At 39.9% G+C, this 22,543-nt stretch overlaps 5 protein-coding genes across 7 annotated transcripts; 3 read left to right on the forward strand and 2 right to left on the reverse strand.

Moving 5' to 3' along the window:
- The first annotated feature begins 830 nt into the window (after positions 1-830).
- LOC133731556 (probable serine/threonine-protein kinase PBL16) lies at positions 831-5,121 on the forward strand. Of its 2 annotated transcripts, none has more exons than XM_062158929.1 (7): positions 831-951; positions 1,097-1,269; positions 2,144-2,451; positions 2,603-2,738; positions 3,501-3,637; positions 4,117-4,240; positions 4,529-5,121. In XM_062158929.1, exons 2-7 carry the CDS (start codon positions 1,200-1,202, stop codon positions 4,915-4,917), a joined length of 1,164 nt encoding a protein of 387 aa, XP_062014913.1. In that variant the 5' UTR covers positions 831-951; positions 1,097-1,199; the 3' UTR covers positions 4,918-5,121. The 2 variants fall into 2 exon arrangements, with proteins under 2 accessions (XP_062014913.1, XP_062014912.1); XM_062158928.1 differs by having other exon boundaries at positions 841-1,006.
- Positions 5,122-8,221: 3,100 nt separating this feature from the next.
- LOC133734539 (uncharacterized) lies at positions 8,222-10,813 on the reverse strand. Its single transcript, XM_062162169.1, has 2 exons — positions 9,155-10,813; positions 8,222-8,863 (listed from the first exon to the last, which is right to left on the reverse strand). Exons 1-2 carry the CDS (start codon positions 10,811-10,813, stop codon positions 8,222-8,224), a joined length of 2,301 nt encoding a protein of 766 aa, XP_062018153.1.
- Positions 10,814-10,933: 120 nt separating this feature from the next.
- LOC133734543 (uncharacterized) lies at positions 10,934-12,334 on the reverse strand. The gene is made up of 2 exons (XM_062162172.1): positions 12,059-12,334; positions 10,934-11,971 (listed from the first exon to the last, which is right to left on the reverse strand). The coding sequence occupies exons 1-2, from the start codon at positions 12,332-12,334 to the stop codon at positions 10,934-10,936; spliced, it is 1,314 nt and encodes a 437-aa protein (XP_062018156.1).
- Positions 12,335-15,283: 2,949 nt separating this feature from the next.
- Positions 15,284-17,282, forward strand: LOC133731725 (WRKY transcription factor 44-like). The gene is made up of 3 exons (XM_062159131.1): positions 15,284-15,619; positions 16,009-16,170; positions 16,286-17,282. Coding segments are annotated over exons 1-3 (429 nt in total). The 5' UTR covers positions 15,284-15,617; the 3' UTR covers positions 16,551-17,282.
- A 156-nt stretch (positions 17,283-17,438) lies between these two features.
- LOC133731724 (ruBisCO large subunit-binding protein subunit beta, chloroplastic) lies at positions 17,439-21,742 on the forward strand. Of its 2 annotated transcripts, none has more exons than XM_062159129.1 (15): positions 17,439-17,585; positions 18,013-18,248; positions 18,337-18,462; positions 18,583-18,720; positions 18,822-18,917; positions 19,045-19,287; positions 19,376-19,610; positions 19,780-19,949; positions 20,022-20,099; positions 20,191-20,262; positions 20,357-20,461; positions 20,634-20,726; positions 20,809-20,901; positions 21,307-21,430; positions 21,532-21,742. In XM_062159129.1, exons 2-15 carry the CDS (start codon positions 18,018-18,020, stop codon positions 21,543-21,545), a joined length of 1,818 nt encoding a protein of 605 aa, XP_062015113.1. In that variant the 5' UTR covers positions 17,439-17,585; positions 18,013-18,017; the 3' UTR covers positions 21,546-21,742. The 2 variants fall into 2 exon arrangements, with proteins under 2 accessions (XP_062015113.1, XP_062015114.1); XM_062159130.1 differs by having other exon boundaries at positions 17,449-17,585; positions 18,001-18,248.
- Positions 21,743-22,543: the final 801 nt, after the last annotated feature.

Here is a 22,543-nt window from a genome sequence, read left to right on the forward strand (position 1 = left end):
CTTTTCGGTATTGCCCTATACAATGAGCTAGCTATATATCAAACGGGTTGCTGTCCTAGAGTTTTAAAAAACAAACCCCGATCGAGCACTAAAGAACAATCTTTCCCTTCAAGGGTTTTTGGCCTTTTGGGATGTTCCAAGCACTAGCAGCCATATGCTATGGGACCGTTTTGATCTGCAAAACCTTTTAGTACTCTTTGAGAAAAATTATGCTTTTCGAAGTGATTAAGTTGCAACTCTCCCCTAAAAGCTTAATTTATTTTTATTATGTGGATGATGGAATATGATACACTGTCAATTCACTTGATGCTACAATGGAATGTACATGGAACAAAAAGTTCTAGACAGACCTAGATTTTTAAGCTGATAGGAAGTAAGTTGTGGTGGTATACACGTGTGAACTTTCTTAGTTCAATACAAAACCAACTGATACGTACTGTGCTTATTTGATTATCCAATGTAATGCTCCAAAAGTGGGTCTATATTTTAACATTAATATATAGTTATTATACGTACACACCATAAACATGTATTAGTCCTAGTTCTGCCATTAGAAGAATTTTAATATGATAATGAAATGCTAGGTAAGGTAGTAGAAACTAACAGTAAGCTTCCAGCTTTTGGGGAATAGTGTGAATCAGAAGTAACAATTTAATTAGAAATATATATATACATTGTTATTGTTATGGTACAGTAGAGAAGAGGCTGCTAAGGAAAGAAAGAAAGGAAAAGAAATGTGATGGAAAAAGACTGGTGGGAATTGCAGTCCCATTCCACCATGACCATGTAATGCTAATTGCTATGTACGCTGTGCGCACTAAACAAAGTCTGAATATATTTTTGAAACCAAAACAAACAAACAAAAACCTCCCAAAGAGTATGTGGGCCCATTTCTGCCATGGCCAGGAACCAGCACCCACCTCAACCCCCTCATTCCATCATTACCATCAAGAAAGAATTCTCTCCTACTCTTTTCTTTCATTCTTCAACAACAAATTGTGTTTGTGTTAGTGTGTTTCGGTTGTACCCATTCAATTCAACAAAGTTCCCACATCAAAACCACTTCTCATTCTTCACTTTTGTTCTTCTATTTCAGGTCTAAATCCCATTCATCTTTCTCAAACAAAGACACAATCTTGGTTGTGGTGATGGGTGGTTGGTGAGGAAGTGGGCTTTGAGTTGTTTCTGGTTTTGGTAAAATGGGGAATTGTTGGTGCAGCAGGTGGGGGGAGCCTTCAGTTCACAGAGTCTCATCCAATGCAAAGTCAGGTTGGTTCTCTTAAACCTTTCTTTTTTCTGTTTTAGTATATTATATTCTGGAGATGAGTTTGTGTTTCTGTTCTTATCTCAGTAGATTAGTAGTAACAGATTAGAGTTGGAACTTTTGATTCTAATGATCATGCTCTGTTTTGGATCCTCATGTATAGTTAGTAGATTGTGGTGTTGCTTCCTCCTACAGGAAACTCTTATGAAATTTGGAGATCAAAATTACATTTTTTCTTTTAGTAGATATGCAAGAGTTCTGTTGTGTAATATAAAGGACAAAAGAAAAGGAACAACAGATGCTTTCACTTTTCCTATATGTCCACCTATAAAGGATTTACCTTTCCTGTAAAAAGCGGATGCACCTCGATTCTTATAGTGTGCCCTATTCGCTTTACCTAGGTTACATCCTTTTAGGTTCAAAAGTAAAATATTTCCCTTTCATTCTACTTCTATTTTAGATGTATGTTCCTTACTTTGGGGAAATTACTGATCTTTTAGGCTTCATCACGATCATCAATGATTTTTCCTCTATCTATTGTATGAAAATTGTTACTAGAACTAACTTGCAGCTTAGGAGGTTAAAAAATTAATTACACATCTTTTTGCTCATTGTATATTTTATCTCTTCATTAAGTTCATGGAAATTTTTACTTGTGTTGCTGTAGAGTATTGATCTTGATTTGTAAAAGAATTTCATTTGACCTTCAAAAAGCTGATACTGTATACCACTTGTTTCCTTTCTTCTGTTCTCCTAGTCTTTTAAGTTCTTTATATAGGATTCACTGTCAAGTTTGTCATGAAGGGAGATTGGTTTGATGCTTGCTTGTTATTGCATTTGATGATTGGATGTGTGACAGACTCTTAACTTTCTTTTCAGAATCCCCAAAAGACCAGAGCCCCTCAGTGAACCCTAGGGAGGATGATAGTAAGTTACCATCCAATCCTGAAGAAGTTGAGATCCTACGTCGTGATTCAGCTGCAAATCCATTGATCGCATTCACATTCAATGAACTAAAGATAATCACTGCAAATTTTAGGCAAGATCGTTTGTTGGGTGGTGGAGGATTTGGAAGTGTTTATAAAGGTTTCATTACGGAGGATTTAAGAGAGGGGCTCTCTTCCCTTCCAGTAGCCGTCAAGGTTCATGACGGCGATAACAGTTATCAAGGTCACAGAGAATGGCTGGTAAGCTTCTGTTGAATCTTTTAATCTATTAGGAAGATCAAAGAAAAGAAGAGAATTACATCATTGTCATGTTGTATGCATGATCTTTTCTTCCTGTAGTGTACATAGTCTAAATTATATCAGGTCCATTAAGAGCTTTGTGCATTTCTAGGCAGAAGTCATATTTTTGGGGCAGCTTTCTCATCCAAATTTGGTAAAACTCATTGGATATTGCTGTGAGGACAAGCAACGGGTGCTGATATATGAGTATATGGCTCGGGGTAGTGTGGAAAACAATTTATTTTCAAGTAAGTAACTAAGCATTTCCAATCACTGTTTCTTCTATAGTGAGTTCCTATCAACATTTTCTGATTAATGTATATGTGCTTAGAGAATTATGGGCTCCTTTTGGGGAGGCAAAATATAACAAATGTGAAGCAACATGACTGACCAGGCATAAGGATTTAATAGAATGTTGTTTTCATTAAATACTAATTGCTTTTTGCATCTGTCCTCCTTCGATGATTGACTTGGTGCATAAATTATGAAAACCCAAATCGTAGGCCGTAAGGTGATCCATTAATGACATTGGAGTATGTGGAATGGACATGTTAGGATATTGATTCTTTTGATGTTCTTAAAACAAAGGATGAGCAAACAAGTAACAAAAATTGATGTCCAGAACTTATCTGCAATATTGTTTAAAAAAAAAAGAAGCTTATCTGCAATCTTGTCAGTTTCAAGGTAACAAGGATAGATAAATGTCAGAAGGTGACTATATGGTGCTACAATTCAATGATATCATGGTATGCCTTCTAATAGTTGGTTTCAGCTAGAAATGATCCCTGAAAGCGGTGAAAGGGCATGTAGCCATGTACATCACCTTTTTTTTTTTAATGTTTATTCAAATTGCTAAGAGATGATCAATCTGAAAATGAAACATAAAAGATCAAGACTTGTTTCAAGAAAATCCTTATATTTGAGAAAATATAAAAAGTTATTCTGTTAGGACTTTCATGGGCCGATTCTTAAGACTGTATCTCACATGCGTATTCCCTCCGTTTTCCCAGAAGTGCTGCTTCCTTTGCCTTGGTCCGTAAGGATGAAGATTGCGTTTGGTGCAGCTAAAGGACTTGCTTTTCTCCATGATGCAGAGAAACCTGTTATCTATCGTGATTTCAAAACATCTAATATTCTGTTGGATCTGGTTCGTATATACTTGCTCTACCTTTTTTTTTTTTTTTTAAGTTAAAAGAAAGTTGAATCAGTTGGACTCATTGATACAAATATTAAGGAAGCTTAGAACTTTCATCTGAGGCTAGTGATATCTGAAGGATTAGACAGTAATGGTAATATTCAAAACATAATGCATGAAGAACAAGATCACCTAGGGTGAGGTAGGATGGACAAAAATTTCCAGCATGAGAGAGAGGCCAGGTTCATATATTCTTTATGATACCCCTTCCAACTTTAGTTGGAATGATAAATTTCCTAGATTTCCAAATACCAAGTATCATATCAGTTGCATTGGTCTAGGCTCGGGCTATCATAATAAATCCTAGCACGTATTATTGTTTCTAAGTGGTCATGAAAAAATCTAGGATTGGTGGAACAATCTTTATCCTTCTGAGGAATTCCAATTCATTTGCTTAAATACAATTGCACTTTCTTGTGCATCTAAAACAGGACTACAATGCAAAGCTTTCTGACTTTGGCCTTGCGAAAGATGGACCAGTTGGGGACAAATCTCATGTTTCTACACGCATAATGGGGACGTATGGATATGCTGCACCTGAGTATATCTTGACCGGTCAGTCCTTATATCACAAATTTAGACACATATTTATGTTCTCATTATTGTTGTTGTTGTTGTTGTTGTTGTTGTTATTATTATTATTTGTGCGTTAGGAATGTCTTTGGAACTGTGTGGACATAAAATCATTCTCTTCTGTTACCATCCGAAATTGATATTGAATTGTTGAACATGCCTTTGAAATTAATATTAGATGACTAATGATGAATGAGGCTATAAGAAGTCGCTTGTTCTCCCCAAGTCATAGCTTTGAAACCAACATAATGTTTTTCCATCTCTATGCAGGCCATCTTACTCCTAGAAGTGATGTTTATAGCTTTGGTGTTGTTCTTCTTGAACTTCTGACCGGAAGAAAATCTTTAGACAAGTCACGGCCAGCCCGAGAACAAAACCTTACTGATTGGGCTCTCCCCATGCTCAAAGAGAAGAAGAAATTGCTCAACATCATTGATCCAAGACTAGAAGGAGAATATCCTATTAAAGGAGTGCACAAGGCTGCCATGCTTGTCTACCATTGCTTGAACAGGAACCCAAAGGCAAGGCCTCTGATGCGCGATATTGTAGATACTTTGGAGCCTCTGCAGGTCAGTGATGAAGTTTCTGCTGAAAAAACTGTAACAGAGATTATTCAGTTCCCGGATGGTGAAATTAGAAGAAAAGAAGAGTTGCTGTAACTGACATGAGTGATTCATTTATTTAGATGGGAGTTTTTTGCATTGGATAGATGGTCTTGTGTGTATCGGAAAAGTATACGTACGGCTTCCTTTATTTCTTTTTGGTCCCTGGTAAAACTTGGTTTTGTGATGATAACTTGCAATCAAATTATTGTAACTTGGCGTAAATATCAATCTAAAAGCAGATGTTTTTTTTGTAGATGATATATTTAGCTGCCACTAACTGGTACTCGTCTTCCCTAAATTTTGTGGAGTTTGATCTAATATGAGTTGGAAATTGTGATCTTATTATATGTTAATACAGGGACAAGAAATGTGGTATAAAATAGATTCTTAGTAGTTTGTGCCATTTGTTAGTACAGAGATGAATGTGTAGCCTTTGATCCTGTAGATTTCTTCTGTGTATGTGTGTATTACATTCTCATATATCTTTCTTCCCAATGAGTTTTCTTGCATGCATTTACCTCTATTAATTCTGAAAGTTTTTGCAACTTGAATTTATGTTCATTTGGGAAGTTTTTTTTTTTGGATAAATGGGGGCCAAGATCCCCAGACACAAAGAAAACTACAAGGGAAAATGCTCATTTACCCAATTTTAGCTTAAAATGTGCCCACTTGCCCGACTAAGAGTTTTTAAACCCCATTTACCCAAAACACTCTAAGGGATTATTTCCCCTTTACCCAATTAATTCTTTTTATTAATTTTTGGAACTTTTTTGCCCTCTCCTTCAATCTCTCTACTCTCAGTTTCTCTCTCTCTCTCTCTCTCCCCCTCATCGATTTCTCTCTCCTCCCCCCTCACCGATTTCTCTATCTCTCTCTCTCTCTCTCTCTCTCTCTCTCTCTCTCTCTCTCTCTCTCTCTCTCTCTCTCTCTCTCTCTCTCTCTCTCTCTCTCTCTCTCTCTCTCTCTCTCCAGAAGACGTCGGATCTCTCTCTCCCTCCCTCCATCGCTCCGGCAGGTCGCCCACGACGCCTGCTCTAGCCATCGCCGCGCCGAAACTCGTCGTCGTGCTCTCCGCTGCCAGGCTCGACGCCAAGCCGACTGTCCTCGTCGCTGAGAAGCTCGGCGAGGCCGGGGTTGACCTTCTGAAGGAATCGACGACGGACTGAAAATGGCTATCTGCTATTGTGCAGTCATAACCATAAAAGTTGTAACATTAGTGCCCCCCAGTAGACTTTGTATTGGGGGCCAATGATGACTGCTTTATTTATTGACGGACTGAAAACTGCTATTCCAAAGTAAATGTAGTGTTAAATTGCAGTAGTTGATGGTCTATTGGGGGGCAGTAGACACATTAGTGCCACCCAATAATGTCTTTCTTAGGAGGCAGTAATCATCTCTTGTTGATTTGTTTGTGATAAAGTGCAATACACTGTGAATCCTTGAAACTGGTGCAAGTTTTAATGGTTTAGTGGGGGGCAGTAGACACATTACTGCCCCCAAATAATGTCTTCATACGAAGTCAGAACCCTTCACTTAACTGGTGCAAGTTTTAATGGTTTAGTGGGGGGCAGTAGACACATTACTGCCCCCAAATAATGTCTTCATACGAAGTCAGAACCCTTCACAAAACTGGGGCAAGTTTTAATGGTTTAGTGGGGGGCAGTAATAATGGTTTAGTGGGGGGCAGTAGACACATTACTGCCCCCAAATAATGTCTTCGTGTTAAGTTTAGGGTTTAGGGGCAGCGTTAGGGGCAGTAGACACATTGCCGATGAACTGCGACGAGGACGTTGGAGTGGCTGGATCGCCGATCAATCGAACGGCGACGAGAACGTTGGATCGCCGACTGGAGCTTCATCGTCGTGTTCAGATTTGGACTGCATCTCCGGCGCGGCGATCAGAGAGAGAGAGACAGACCGGAGGTGGAGATCATGGGGAGGGGAGAGAGAGAGAGAGAGAGAGAGAGAGAGAGAGAGAGAGAGAGTGGAGGTGGAGATCGGGGGGAGAGAGAGAGAGTTTGGGAAGGAGAGAGAGACTGATAAGAGATGGATGAGTTTTAATTTAATTAACAGGGGCTAAAATGTCAATAGATGTAAGATTGGGTAAATGGGGTTAAAAAACTCTTGGTGGAGTAAGTGGGCATTTTTTGGGCTAAAAATGGGTAACTGGTCACAGCCCCAAACTACAAATCAGAAACCACATTCCTAAATCTAGGACTTTCACACAAGTTATCAAGCAGGAAGGGCATCACTTGTGAAGGGGGTTGCTCCATGAAGTGCCCTCCAATGTCAGTGTCCAAACCAGCCTTGGAAAGCACATCAGCAACCTAGTTAATTTCTCTGTAAACATGCGTAATCTCACAACTCCAGGCATATGACCTCACTCCAAAATTTGTGGTCAACCGGTTTTTTTGCTAATACTCAAACAATTTGTGGTCAACTTCCTTTTTTTTTTTTTTTCAACGTACATTAGTGAGAATCTTACCATGACAAAGAAGTCAAAAGAAAGTCTTCAGCTTAGGTGGAATAGGAAGTTTCCATAGAAAAGGCCAAGGGAACTCCTCAAAGTGTTCTTCATTCAATCGAATATGATAAGCGGATCTCACGGTGAAGTGACCATTACTCGTACCATTCCAAATTATCCTTTTAGGACCACAACCAGTAGGTATTTTGACAATTCTATTAATAGCTATGTTGGTATATATACCTCCTAGACACAAGTATCGGAACCACAAGACTTATCTAGCTATCAAAAGATAACAAAGGAACTCCCAGCCAGAGATCCCGATACCCCTCGGGGGCGGTATCGGAAGCCAAGTCATCTCACACCGAATGAAATGAAACCATGCTCCCCCAAATCCATTACATAAGGATCATCTCCAACACCTAAAAGAGACAACTGTTTACTATCACTTTCCATTATCTTTATCTTATAACGATACTGACTTAGGCATCGGAGCGTCGAAGGCCGGCACACCCGGTCTTCCCTCTGACCTTTGCTTGTTTTACAGATAAACGGTCTTCCCTCTGACCTTTCCATTATCTTTATTTTATAACGATACTGACTTAGGCATCGAAATCAATGATGGGTTTTAGAGGGTGTAACTCATCCACTCCATGGTTGATTAAATTCACCAAAATCTCATAATCACACTCAACCAAAAGATGATGGCATTGGGAGGCTGAAACCATCTTTAACCCAAGTAATAAACCTCACGCTTCAGCCTGGAGCACAGATCCACAACCTAAATTTACGGTGAAACTAGAAATCTACAAGCCTGTGTGATCCCTTAACACACCACCACCAACAATATTACAATTTTTTTTTTTTTGAGGTGAATTATTGAAGTAAAGCAAAATTAAGAAGTACAAAGTTCAGCTGCTATTACAGCAGTAAGAAAAGAAGGAACATGATTGAAATCCATGGATACTCCTAAAGTACTAGCTTGAGCAGCCACCAAATGTGCTGCCATGTTGCCTTTTCTATTGACATGAGTAATGCGTACATTAGGCAAGTCAGCCAATTGTACCAGTAAATCCTCATAAACACGTCCCAACAAAGAAGAATTGGCGTCCCCTGCAGTAGTCAAGTGTTGTTGCACAACCAATGAGTCTGTTTCCAAAATCACAGGCTGAGTAACTTGCTCCATAATAAACTTCACTGCACATTTACAAGCAAGCAGCTCAGCGTGCTCTGCTGACAATAACCCAACAAGTGGTCTACCAATTCCAGTTAACAAATGTCCAGTAGCATCCCTGAACACCAAACCGGTGCCCCCTGTTTTGGTCTGCGAGTTGAATGCCCCATCCACATTTATCTTCACGCAATCACTCGGAGGACACTTCCATTTTGTGACCGTTTCACTCGGCCTTGCTACTACCATCCTCTTTTGGTTATGAAAAACATAATCCTGTAGTCTGGAAGTGGCCAATAACACCACATCACTAGCATTCTTGGTCTTTCTATCCCAAACTCTACAATTTCTTTCCTTCCATACACTCTATAACAAGAAAATTAAGATTGAGAAATGAGTAGCATCTAACCTTGTAGAGCAGTAATTAAGCCAATCCAAAGCAGTCATCTCATCTGTTGCTGATGTAAAACAAGTCTGCATTAGTATTAAATTGGATCCAACGATAGCCCTCGAGTAAGAACAGTTTCAACACAAATGTAGTATTGTTTCATCATTGTCATCACATAGCACACAACTTTGAGATTCAATCTGAACTTGTTTAGATGCTAGGCGATCCTTTGTGGGGAGTATATTCTGACATATTTTCCAAATGGTCACCTTAGCTGTATTTGGGATCTTGGCATTGCAAATCTTTTTCCAAAAACAAGCTGTAACATTCCCCAAAACATTTGCCCTCTCTATAGAATTAGAGTAAGCAAAATGGTAAGCAGTTTTAACCGTAAAATTGCCTCTACTCTCAAGCTTCCAAACGAGCCTATCATCAACTGGACGAGTAGACAAGGGCATTGCAAGAATAGCTTCAACTTCAGCCCCATTAAACAAAGCTCGAACCCTTTCCTCATGCCAAACACCTTGTGCCCTCATCAATTCGTTAACACTCAAATTGTCATTTACCTGAATCTGCGCAGCATGAGGTACAAAATTAGGCAGACCCGGTACCCAAGCATCTGACCAAACCTTAACTTTAGTCCCCGATCCAATCTGCCAATAGGACCCTGACTTTAGCAACTCTCTTGTAGCAAAGATACTCCTCCAAGAGTAAGAAGGAGCAGTATGAGCAGTAGCTGACCAAAAAGAGCCCTCTGAAAAATACTTGGCCTTGTACACTCTAGCTATAAGTGAAGCTGGATCTGAAATAATTCGCCAAGCCTGTTTTGCCAGCATTGCCAAGTTAAACTCAGTCAAGCTTCGAAAACCTAAACCTTCTTCTTCTTTAGGTAGGCAAAGAGCATCCCATGCTTTCCAATGTATTTTTCTTTTATCCTCGGTGCTTCCCCACCAGAACCTAGCACACATTTGTTCTAAATCTTCACAAAAATTCTTTGTCAGTTGGAAAGCACTCATAGCATAAGTGGGCAAAGCTTGAGCCACCACTCTGATTAATATGTCCTTCCCCGCACAGCTCAGCATCTTGCCTTGCCAACCTTTAAGTTTCTTGGCCAAATTGTCTTTGATATATTGAAAAGTTGCCATTTTCTTTCTGCCAACATAAGTCGGCAACCCCAAATACCGTTCATGTGACTCCACAACTTCCACCCCCAACAAAGAAGTCACTTCTTCTTGCAATTCAAGAGGAACATTTTTGCTAAAAACAACATAACTTTTATTAAAGTTCACCAGCTGCCCTGAAGCCCTCCCATATGTTTCAATGACATCCTGAATCTCATAACAAGCTTCAAGGGACGCCTGAGCATATAGCATACTGTCATCTGCAAATAATAAGTGATTAACTGCAGGGGCATCATTACATACCTCAATACCAGGGAGTAAGCCTAACTCTTGCTTCTTTTGCAGAAGTGCCGAAAAGCCTGCAACCCCAATTAAAAAGAGATAGGGTGATAAGGGATCTCCCTGTCTCAATCCTCTGCTAGGTGACACATAACCTCTAGGCTTACCCCTGATCAAGAAGGAAAATCTGACTGAACAGACGCATTGCATTACCAACTCAATCCAAACTCGAGTAAAACCAAATCTTTCCATAACTTTCCGGAGAAAGAACCACTCCATCTTGTCATATGCCTTGCTCAAATCTAACTTCAAGGCCATAACTCCCTCTGGACCCTCTCTTTTATTGTGTACAAAATGTGCAACTCCATTGGCCACTAGAATATTGTCAGTGATTAAACGCCCCGGCACAAAAACAGATTGAAACGGAGATATAATTGAAGGTAGGATTATCTTAAGCCTGTTTGCAATAGCCTTTGAGCAAATCTTATATATCACATTGCAAAGAGCTATGGGTCTCAAATCTACCATTCTTTCTGGATTGCTCACTTTCGGAATTAAACAAATATGGGTAAAATTCACTTGCTTCAAAAGATTACCCGTATGTAAAAAATTTTGAACAGCTTCTGTTACATCCTTGCCAATAGTATCTCAATAATGTTGAAAAAATAATGGAGGCATTCCATCTGGTCCTGGGGACTTTGTAGGATACATTTGGAACAGTGCTTCACGTATTTCTTCTTCTGTATAATTCCTACAAAGTTGAAGATTCATTTCAGCCGAAACACAGGGTTGAATGGCTTCCAAAGTATGTTGCATGGCTTCCATATCAATTGGAGACGCAGTGAACATCTGTGTAAAATAGGAGGTCACAATTTGTTCCATTCCCTTATCATCATCACGCCAAACCCCATTCTCATCATATAGACCATGTATCACATTTTTACGTCTCCGGTTTGCTGCCTTACGGTGGAAAAAGCCTGTGTTGCTATCACCCTCCTTCAACCACTGGATCTTTGCTCTCTGTCTCCAAAAAGCTTCCTCCTCAGAGAGCAGAACATGTAGCTTATCCATTAGGGTTTTCTTCTCCTCCTGGATAGTCACTGTAATTGTTGCATCCATCAACTCTTCTAGACGGGTTCTCACCCCCATCATTTGTTGTTGTCTCACTCTGAAGGTTTCTCTTTGCCATTTATCTAAGGCCATCCGTGTATTGGTAATCTTCTTGGTTACTTGGAACATAGGTGCCCCAGAAAAGTCAGCCTGCCATTTCTCCTTAACCAAAGAATCACAATCAGCATGTTGAAGCCAGAAGGATTCAAATTTAAATCTATGACGTCGAGGACGTTTTGGTATTGGGACTGTACTAGCATGGAGTAATATTGGAACATGATCTGACTCAGAAGGAGGCAAATGAATAACTTTTGCATAACCAAAAACATCACACCAGGAGGGCGTACAAACAGCCCTGTCTAACCTTAGATGTGTCTCAGAATTCCACCATGTTGCCCTAGAACCCTGAAACCCAAGATCCAACAACTCACAATAACCTAAAGCCTCTCTGAAACCTCTCATTTGCCGTTCAGCTCTTGGAGGCCCATCAATCTTCTCTCCATTGTTGAGTATTTCATTGAAGTCCCCGATTACAACCCAAGGGAGAGAGTCAAGATCACTAAGGTCCTTCAATAGCTACCATGATTTGTCACACTCAACCGTGCGCGCATACCCATAGAACCTAGATACTCTCCATCGCGGCTCACCTGGTCCACCGCGCACCTCCGCATCAATATGATGCGCAGACTTTGTAAGGGGTTGAATATCCACCTCCGCACACCAAAACAACGCTAACCCTCCTGACTGACCATCACTGAGGACCTCTACAGAATGAGGAAACCCTAGCGACAACTGCAACACTTGGAAGTCTTCCTTTCTACTGATCTTTGTCTCGCATAGAAACACAATTTGGGGACGATTCTGGGTCATCAGATCCTTCAATGCCCTTACAGTCGCATCATTGCAGATTCCCCTGCAATTCCAGCTAATAATATCCATGGTAATGGCACTCGGTGACTTTCTCTCTAGAACCCTAGAAAGCAAACCCTAGCAGAGCAGCTAGGTCAGGAAAAAAATTTTATCAACAACAATATTACAATTTTGTTGCCTAACACCATCAACATTTAACTTGTAGAAATTTGTAGGGGGTTTAATCTAGTACATACCAATAGTAGTTTTCTTAGATTTCCTAGTATTACTATTATTTGCAGACATCCACTCTTTAGCAGCATCAATAATCACATCGCTAGGATTAAATGGGAAATGGAAATCATTGTCAAAAACAGCTCTGTTTCTCCATTTCCATAAGTACCAACAGGTATACACAAAGATAGTACATCATTTCAGATTGGCATAACAGGATTTCTTGCATTGAGTATTAGCAAAAAAACCGTCCATACCAGTTTAGCTGCATAGTTCTTGAAATAGAGTCAAGTCATATGACCTGACCCCACACTCACTGAGCAATTGGGAAATCTCTAAGAAAGTAACAGTCTCAGGTTGATCATGACACACAGGGCAGTAACAATTTGTGGTCAACTTCCTTTTGCTTTTTTTTTTTTTTTCAACGTACATTAGTGAGAATCTTACCATGACAAAGCAGCCAAAAGAAAGTCTTCAGCTTAGGTGGAATAGGAAGTTTCCATAGAAAAGGCCAAGGGAACTCCTCAAAGTGTTCTTCATTCAATCGAATATGATAAGCGGATCTCACGGTGAAGTGACCATTACTGGTACCATTCCAAATTATCCTATTAGGACCACAACCAGTAGGTATTTTGACAATTCTATTAATAGCTATGTTGGTATATATACCTCCTAGACACAAGTATCGGAACCACAAGGCTTATCTAGCTATCAAAAGATAACAAAGGAACTCCCAGCCAGAGATCCCGATACCCCTCGGGGGCGGTATCGGAAGCCAAGTCATCTCACACCGAATGAAATGAAACCATGCTCCCCCAAATCCATTACATAAGGATCATCTCCAACACCTAAAAGAGACAACTGTTTACTATCACTTTCCATTATCTTTATCTTATAACGATACTGACTTAGGCATCGGAGCGTCGAAGGCCGGCACACCCGGTCTTCCCTCTGACCTTTGCTTGTTTTACAGATAAACGGTCTTCCCTCTGACCTTTCCATTATCTTTATTTTATAACGATACTGACTTAGGCATCGAAATCAATGGTGGGTTTTAGAGGGTGTAACTCATCCACTCCATGGTTGATTAAATTCACCAAAATCTCATAATCACACTCAACCAAAAGATGATGGCATTGGGAGGCTGAAACCATCTTTAACCCAAGTAATAAACCTCACACTTCAGCCTGCACCACAGATCCACAACCTAAATTTACGGTGAAACTAGAAATCCACAAGCCTGTGTGATCCGTTAACACACCACCACCAGCAATATTACCATTTTGTTGCCTAGCACCATCAATATTTAACTTATAGAAATCTCTAGGGGGTTTAATCCAGTACATACCAATAGTAGTTTTCTTAGATTTCCTAGTATTACTATTATTTGCAAACATCCACTCTTTAGCAGCATCAATAATCACCTCGCTATGATTAAATGGAAAATGGAAATCATTGTCAAAAACAGCTATGTTTCTCCATTTCCATAAGTACCAACAGGTATACACAAAGATAGTACATCATTTCAGATTGGCATAACAGGATTTCTTGCATTGAGTATTAGCAAAAAAACTGTCCATACCAGTTTAGCTGCATAGTTCTTGAAATAGAGTCCAGTCATATGACCTGACCCCACACTCACTGAGCAATTGGGCAATCTCTAAGAAAGTAACGGTCTCAAGTTGATCATGACACACAGGGCAATAACAATGTGTGGTCAACTTTTGCTTTTTTTTCAACGTACATTAGTGAGAATCTTACCATGACAAAGCGGCCAAAAGAAAGTCTTCAGTTTAGGTGGAATAGGAAGTTTCCATAGAAAAGGCCAAGGGAACTCCTCCAAGTGTTCTTCATTCAATCGAATATGATAAGCGGATCTCACGGTGAAGTGACCATTATTGGTACCATTCCAAATTATCCTATTAGGACCACAACCAGTAGGTATTTTGACAATTCTATTAATAGCTATGTTGGTATATATACCTCCCAGGCACAAGTACCGGAAGCACAAGGCTTATCTAGCTAGCTATCAAAAGATAACAAAGGAACTCCCAGCCAGAAATCCCGATACCCCTCGGGGGCGGTATCGGAAGCCCAGTCAGCTCACACCGAATGAAATGAAAATATGCTCCCCCAAATCCATTACATAAGGATCATCTCCAACACCCAAAAGAGGTAACTGTTTACTATCGCTTTCTATTATTTTTATCTTATAACAATACTGACTTAGGCATCGGAGCGTCGAAGGCTGGCACACCCGGTCTTCCCTCTGACCTTTGCTTGTTTTACAGATAAACGGTCTTCCCTCTGACCTTTCCATTATCTTTATTTTATAACGATACTGACTTAGGCATCGAAGCGTCGAAGACTGGCATACCCCGTCTTCCCTCCAACCTTTGCTTGTTTTACAGATAAACGAGACCGATAGCGATAGTAACAGAACAAGACATCATGTGATTCGGCTGGATTAGACATCTCTCTACACAACTGAAACATTTGGGAAGCTGCCGATGGTTCTAAGCCAAAAGACAATAAAAATAAAATAACAGATGGATAATAACTTCAAAGCAGCAAAGGTAGACGATAGATCTGGGCACTGGTGACATCATGGGAGTGACATCACCACCATATATACGGTTGGCTTTGCGTGTTGTCGAGATTCATCTCTGTACCGATGTCTGTGGACCAAACTATATAAATGTATATTTATTTTGTGCTTATCTAGCCTTGGTTTTACCCAGAAATTAGAAACAAAAAATAAAAAATAAAAAATTCTGGTTGACACGTCGTGCTGTCTGAGAATTTTCATGATAAAAAGTAACTGGTGAAACTGGTTGAGCTCAGTTTTCATTGGCTGAAAATTTGATCCCTGGCTATATAGCTGGGACGGAGTTGGCCTAACATTCATGGGAGCCTCATGATCATAACTATGGCGTAGGACTAGTTAGCTAGCTAGCTAGCTGATTAATTTATACATTATTTCCCATATCAGAAAGAGTGAGTGATATTTAATTACTTTTATTGCTGCCCTATCTCCGCGCTCTTGAGCTCACATACAAATTACACAGCAAGGAATTCAGGGATTTCTGGATAGAATCGCAGCCACGAGCAGGAGTAGTACTAAATCGCTGTAATATATATGTATGTCGTCTTCGATCTCCACCCTATATATTTTTCAGATGTTCTCTTAAAAATCAGTTTTTGATTCTCACTTATTTCTCGCTAACTACAAAAAAAAGATTTGTTGAAAATGCTTCAGAAAGTAGTAGTAGTAGTAAGGAATTAGTACGAATAGCAGTAATAAGTTTTCTGAGGAGCCGTACGGTAGATGGCTTTGTTAAGTAAGTACTCAAAAATATCTTTAGATTCTATATGAGCTATCTTTTACATTCTTTTGATCTACTGCATGATCCGTTTACTGATGTAGAGATTGAGAGGGAGTAGTTTCAGATCCTGAGATGTATTAATTAGTTCGATCTGCATAGTATTTAACATGCATATATGTCCGATTATCGATTGATTTTATATAGGGAAACTGATCATCATGATGAGGATGATCAGATATACGGAGAAGGAGAGGAGGTGCAAGACAACACCAGCTCAGGCGGAAGCAACAAATTGGTGATACCAGAAGATGGCTACGAATGGAAAAAATATGGACAAAAGTTCATTAAAAATGTTGGAAAGTTCAGGTGATCGAAGTATTACATATATGATATATTGATCTATTTCATATACTAGTGCTTGATATATAGCTAGCAAATGTAAGTTAATTAATGGTTGAATGAATGGTGATGGATCGATCAGGAGCTATTTCAAGTGCCAAAACAGCAATTGTAGAGCCAAGAAGCGAGCCGAGTGGTCGAGCTCCGAGCCTGATGAACTTCGAATAGTGTATGAAGGGGTGCACAATCACACCGATAATAATGCCTCATCTGCAGGATCGGCTTCACATTCACAGCAGCCGGATTCCTCATCATCTTTAAATCCGAGTACTGATGCAAACCGGTATGACTTGTACACACAAGTTTTTGGTAATCAATCCTTCTCCAAGTGGGATAAAAAAAGTTGAATCCCTTATGCAGCAGCAGGTTAATTCACACAGTACTAGTTCTACGATTGGCTTGTTTGTTTATAATCTTGTGCAGCTAGCATTTTACCCCTTAATAAATTGGATAAGCCTCGCCATTTCAATGAGTTGCACGCCAGTCTGTAATTGCAGTGCAAAGAACTAGAATAACCTTCTGCTTTGACATTGGTCCATCTATATCTACTGTATTTCATTACATTACACTTGTATAAGCAACCCTGGTCTCTTGGAAGTTGGAAGTGTATATTCTTCTACCACCGACATATACAAGGTGAATTGATCAGCACACACAAAGGGTCTTGTCGATCATTTGGTATCTTAGGCTAGGATCGGGAATCAATATCCACATGCAAAGTTTGTTGAGTAGGGTGATATACATCACATGTTGATCGAACATACTAAAAAGATACACAAATGAGAAAGAAACATGCAAGATCAGTAATTTCATTACCTTTTCACTTTAGTTGAAGAAGAAATCGAACTTGTGATCTCATCTAATATTGTGAAGAGAAATATCACAACTTATATGTTTATGCATATTTGAGTTTCCCCGGTTATTAAGCATGAGTTATAAGGACATTGATATAATAATGGAGCCCGTAACTCCAGTGATCAAGATCATCCGCAAATTTGGTAAAAAAGTTGAAGATTCTTGCCAAAAAAAAGTTCCTGAGATATGAACTTGTTTAATGGATGGGTCAAGAGTCCAAAGGTCGATGGAAAACCCAATATAAATGGGCCCTTACCCAATCAGTTGCATTTGGAGCTCGAAAAAGCTATAGAGTATTCGCAAGTAGGACAAAGAAAAAGCAGTCCAACGGCCCAGATGAGATGGAGATGGAGTGTTGAGTCTGGAAGCTTCACGAGGCAAAGTCTGATACCTAAAGGCATATAACCCTATCAGTTTTCTACTCTCTTAGTTACACCTACTCCATTTCGGCGTCTCTTATCCAAAACCCCCCCGCTAAACCCAGCAAAGCTTCAACCTTTGCTCCAATTCCTCTATCCCACTCCACTGTAAGTCCTCTCTTCAACCTTCTCTCCCCCTCACGTGTTACTATTATCGTTACCTGACTCCAAATTCTTTATCTTTTCCAGTAATTGTGCGCTTTGTACTTGTTTTGAACTTTCAATTTGTATCTTTGAGCTTTCAATTTGTATCTGTATCTGGGTGGTGTTGTTGTGTTTGGTGTCTGTAATCCGTAATGATTTCTGACTGAAAATGAAATTCCTTTTTTGGAAAAAAAATGGAAATCTAATGAAAAAGAGAGGACCCATGTCGAAATCTGTCAAGGTTGCTCATACTTGTTTTGATGGGTCTCAATTGTTATGAGTTATATTGGGTAATAATATAGGATTTGCTTCTTCTTTTTTCCCTTCTGGTTTAGTATAATATAAGGAGGATTATTGAGTTGCAGTGTTTCTGATGTAGAGGGTTTTACAGGGTAGATGGCGTCCACTTTTGCAGCCATGACTTCAGTTGGCTCATTGGCTGCTCCCAGTGGCCGTGTCGTCGCTGATAAGAAATTTGACACCTTGTCGTCTCGTGCTTCCATTTCTTCATTCTCATTCTCCAAGAGGCCCAATGTAGCTCTCAGGAGGACACGTTCCCCTAGAGTCTCCGCCATGGCCAAGGAGTTGCATTTCAACAAGGATGGTTCTGCCATCAAGAAGCTACAAGTGAGTCTTTTTGAATTACGAGGGTGCTATTTGCTGTCTTGCTACTCTTATCTTGATTATTCTGACTTTAATCGCGTGTGTTGTACAGACTGGTGTCAACAAGCTTGCCGACCTTGTTGGGGTTACCCTTGGTCCCAAGGGGAGGAATGTTGTTCTGGAGAGCAAGTACGGTTCCCCCAAAATTGTTAACGATGGTGTGACCGTGGCCAAAGAGGTATCCTATCTCTCTTTTTATTTTGTAGTCGCATTTTGTGATAGAACGGTCTAAAGCATGATTTTGTTTCACATGATTTTTAGTTGCGTGGTTTAATGTTGTTCTTTTCTTCTTTCAAAGGTTGAGTTGGAGGACCCTGTTGAGAACATTGGAGCTAAGTTGGTAAGGCAGGCAGCTGCCAAGACTAATGACTTAGCTGGTGACGGGACAACAACTTCTGTTGTTCTTGCACAAGGTCTTATAGCTGAAGGTGTCAAGGTTTGTGCCATGATATCTGTAATTCTATATTGCGATCTGTTGACCCTGATATTCAGGGTGACTGTCCAAACCAGTTCCGTTAACCAAGTTCAATTATTCAGGTTGTTGCAGCTGGAGCAAACCCTGTTCTAATCACACGTGGCATTGAGAAGACAACAAAAGCTCTTGTACGTGAGCTTAAGTTGATGTCCAAAGAGGTAAAGTGTCCAATTTATTTGGTATCAACCATTGGCCTGTGTCTGATCATGATAATATTGTTGTTTTCTCTCATACCATTATCCTTAAAATTGTGAAGAACTAAAACAAATTTTCAACTCATTGCAGGTTGAAGACAGCGAACTAGCAGATGTGGCTGCTGTCAGTGCAGGAAACAACTATGAAGTAGGACAAATGATTGCTGAAGCCTTGAGTAAGGTGGGTAGAAAGGGTGTCGTGACACTTGAAGAGGGGAAAAGTGCTGAGAACAGTCTTTATGTTGTTGAAGGAATGCAATTTGATCGTGGTTATATCTCACCTTACTTCGTCACTGATAGCGAGAAAATGGCTGTTGAATATGAGAACTGCAAGGTAATATAATCAGCTACTGTTTTGTATCTATCTTGAGGTTAATTTGGTTATTGTACTTTTGCATCCTAACACAAAGTTGTTTTTGCAGTTGCTTCTTGTTGATAAAAAGATAACAAATGCAAGAGACCTTGTTAACATTTTGGAGGATGCTATAAGAGGAGGATACCCAGTTGTGATAATTGCCGAAGACATTGAACAAGAAGCTCTGGCAACTCTTGTTGTGAACAAGCTCAGAGGATCTCTAAAGATTGCTGCCCTAAAAGCTCCTGGATTTGGAGATCGCAAGAGCCAGTATCTCGATGATATTGCTATATTGACCGGAGGTATTTGCACTTCCATCTCTTTTTGTTTGGTTTACCTTGTCTTGCTCAGTTCTATTGGGCTAATAGTATAGGTCACCATTCTTCCCTCACCATGGAAGGCTGGTGTAGGCATAGGAGTCTTATTTTGTCTCACAGTAATGTGATAGTGACATACTGTTATTTTATATAGGAACTGTGATCAGAGAAGAGGTGGGGCTTGCATTGGACAACGTTGGGAAGGAGGTCCTTGGCCACGCTTCAAAGGTGGTGCTTACAAAGGACACCAGCACAATTGTTGGTGATGGAAGTACCCAGGAAGCAGTTAACAAAAGAGTGGCACAAATTAAAAACCTTATTGAGGTAAGACTCGCATTCAGATGCAGTCTGTAATCATTATTGCTTTAACCTTGCTAATTTGGACTACTCATGCAGGCTGCAGAGCAGGAGTATGAAAAGGAAAAACTTAGTGAAAGGATTGCAAAACTATCTGGTGGTGTTGCCGTGATACAGGTAAGCGTTTGAGCACTAGTGAGCCTTTTTGGATAATGATTTTATTGCCAATGGTCCCTCATATAGAATATTTGTATCTTGATATTCAAAGGTCGGAGCACAAACTGAGACAGAGCTGAAAGAAAAGAAACTCAGAGTTGAAGATGCTCTCAATGCAACAAAGGTAACACATGGACAATAATGAACTCCTCTTTTTAAAATCTATCTGTCCATCTGCTATTTGTTGTACTAAAAGCATCATAAAACGTAAATTTCAGGCAGCTGTTGAGGAGGGTATTGTTGTTGGAGGAGGATGCACCCTTCTGAGGTTGGCCGCAAAGGTTGATGCAATTAAGAATGCTCTTGATAATGACGAAGAAAAGGTAAGTTATGCATTGCTTATGGACTTGCGTCTGTATGCTGATATATGAATTATCATAAGCTTCTGAGGATTGAATTTGAAGATTGGTTGCACAAATGGCTGTTGTCATAGGTTTCCTTCTTTTTCCTATCTATTTGATCTGCTTAAGGCTCAAATCATGTGGTAAATAACAGGTTGGAGCAGATATTGTTAAAAGAGCTCTTATTTACCCTCTGAAATTGATAGCCAAGAATGCTGGTGTGAATGGAAGTGTGGTCAGCGAGAAGGTATTTGTTTTGTTCTATATGCTTGGCATCCTTTCTAATTGCTTTAGTTTTATTGTAGTTTCTGATTTTTTCCCTTTTACAGGTGCTCTCTAGTGACAACTTTAAGTACGGATATAATGCTGCAACCGGAAACTATGAAGATTTAATGGCTGCTGGAATCATTGATCCGACCAAGGTGAGTTGCTGTGTTGAGCTTTTCTCTGGGAGGTGTGGACCATAAAATGGGGTTTGTGTCAATTGTCAAAACCCTACGCCACACTTGGTCAGTTACCTTAAACTTAAATTTCGGCAGTGCAGATAGTCTGAAGTGTTGTGGGATAACAAATGCCCCTCGTTTTTAAAGCAATCTATTATCTCATCTTTATGGACATATTCACTTGGTCCCTTGTTTGTGAATCAATGCATCCCCTGTCTATTTAAGTAATTTAACTGAAAACAGTAGGGTGGGATTGGGTTTTTAGCGTGAGGTTCTCTTGATAAATTGCATTTGTGTTTGTATGTTCCTTTTAATAGAGATAGAACTTTGGTCATGATAGCATTCATGTTAACTCATATTTGCATTGCTCTTTCCATTGGTTAGGTGGTGAGATGTTGCCTGGAGCATGCTGCCTCTGTGGCAAAAACTTTCTTAATGTCGGACTGTGTAGTTGTTGAGATCAAGGAGCCGGAGCCAGTGCCTCTTGCAAACCCCATGGACAACTCAGGTTTGTAGTTTTGGATAATCTGCTAGGCAAATGCCAAATTTTCTTTCTACTGCTAAATTTCCGGCTGCTGTATGCCAACTCATTTGCCCTTATTGTGACAGGATACGGTTACTGAAGAGTTAGATCTACTCAGACCTAGATGGTGGCCACAAGTTGCTAGAAATTAGAATGACAATGTTTGGACCCATTTTTTGTATACATAAAAGATTCTGGTGAGGTTAGCTTACTGGTGTGTGCGGCGGATGTATCAGAATTGGAGTTCAGTGTACCAATGATTTGCAATAATTTGAATGGAAGAAAATTTTCGTGCTATTTGTGTGCCTGTTTTTATTTTGCATGCTTTGTGTTTGTTTGGGTGTTTTGATGCAACTTGAATTTATGGTGCCATGTTTGATCCAGTTTTCATTAAATTGTTCAGTTTGGTTAGATGCTGTATTAGTACTAGCTGTAGGGTAGTGTATGATTAATGATGAAAACGTGCTCGCTTGTAGGCTCTACAATCTATAGTCTGCATTTAGAGCGTGCTATTGATTAGTGACTGCAATGATTCTCTTCCACAATAGGAACCTGGAATTGCACAGGCTGTGTCTCTGTGTCAAATTTGATTACTTATCTGAAAAATAGAGAGTTGATCACAAGCGGATTGAGTCCATAACAGTTAGGATTGCCTATAAACGTTACTTGCACTATAAGCTTTAGTGCATTGGATTCCCATTTGCTTGCCTTGCTTGGTGTTCTTCTACCCCAATCCCTCTATTGGGTGACTCATTGGAAAGTCCTTTGTGTTACCCTTCAGAATGAAGAGAGGAAACCAGGAATATTTCAGGCTTCAAGTTTGTATCTCAGCGACGGATGTGGGGAAGAAATCATCCCCTACCGTGTAGCAGCCGCCCGTTGTGGGGAAGAAGAAGTCATCCCGTCAAAACAAGGGCTATGCAGCATGCCTCAGGCAAGATAATCCTAACGGCTGCAAAACGTTGGGCTTTGCTCTCTAAACTGGACGAGAAAGCTCGTTCAAAGAATTAAATATTGTTTTACCTAATAATGTAAATGGTTCACAACGAGGGATTAGCTATAGGGCCAAATGAGGCTTAATTTTTTTTCTTTTACTTT

This window comes from Rosa rugosa, chromosome 2, assembly GCF_958449725.1.
Source record: "Rosa rugosa chromosome 2, drRosRugo1.1, whole genome shotgun sequence".
NCBI lineage: Eukaryota > Viridiplantae > Streptophyta > Magnoliopsida > Rosales > Rosaceae > Rosa > Rosa rugosa.

Excerpts from the sequence above, each read along its gene's own strand:
- LOC133731725 (XM_062159131.1), top strand. Across the intron at positions 16,171-16,285 it reads AAAAATGTTGGAAAGTTCAG|GAGCTATTTCAAGTGCCAAA; the intron begins GTGATCGAAGTA and ends TGGATCGATCAG.
- LOC133731556 (XM_062158929.1), top strand. The coding sequence starts at position 1,200 with ATGGGGAATTGTTGGTGCAGCAGGTGGGGGGAGCCTTCAGTTCACAGA. Across the intron at positions 2,739-3,500 it reads GGAAAACAATTTATTTTCAA|AAGTGCTGCTTCCTTTGCCT; the intron begins GTAAGTAACTAA and ends CCGTTTTCCCAG. Across the intron at positions 4,241-4,528 it reads ACCTGAGTATATCTTGACCG|GCCATCTTACTCCTAGAAGT; the intron begins GTCAGTCCTTAT and ends ATCTCTATGCAG.
- LOC133734543 (XM_062162172.1), bottom strand. The coding sequence starts at position 12,334 with ATGGATATTATTAGCTGGAATTGCAGGGGAATCTGCAATGATGCGACT. Across the intron at positions 11,972-12,058 it reads CGCATCATATTGATGCGGAG|CTATTGAAGGACCTTAGTGA; the intron begins GTGCGCGGTGGA and ends AAATCATGGTAG.
- LOC133734539 (XM_062162169.1), bottom strand. The coding sequence starts at position 10,813 with ATGGTAGATTTGAGACCCATAGCTCTTTGCAATGTGATATATAAGATT. Across the intron at positions 8,864-9,154 it reads AGATCCCAAATACAGCTAAG|AGTGTATGGAAGGAAAGAAA; the intron begins GTGACCATTTGG and ends TTCTTGTTATAG.
- LOC133731724 (XM_062159129.1), top strand. The coding sequence starts at position 18,018 with ATGGCGTCCACTTTTGCAGCCATGACTTCAGTTGGCTCATTGGCTGCT. Across the intron at positions 18,249-18,336 it reads CTGCCATCAAGAAGCTACAA|ACTGGTGTCAACAAGCTTGC; the intron begins GTGAGTCTTTTT and ends TGTGTTGTACAG. Across the intron at positions 20,263-20,356 it reads ATGCTCTCAATGCAACAAAG|GCAGCTGTTGAGGAGGGTAT; the intron begins GTAACACATGGA and ends CGTAAATTTCAG.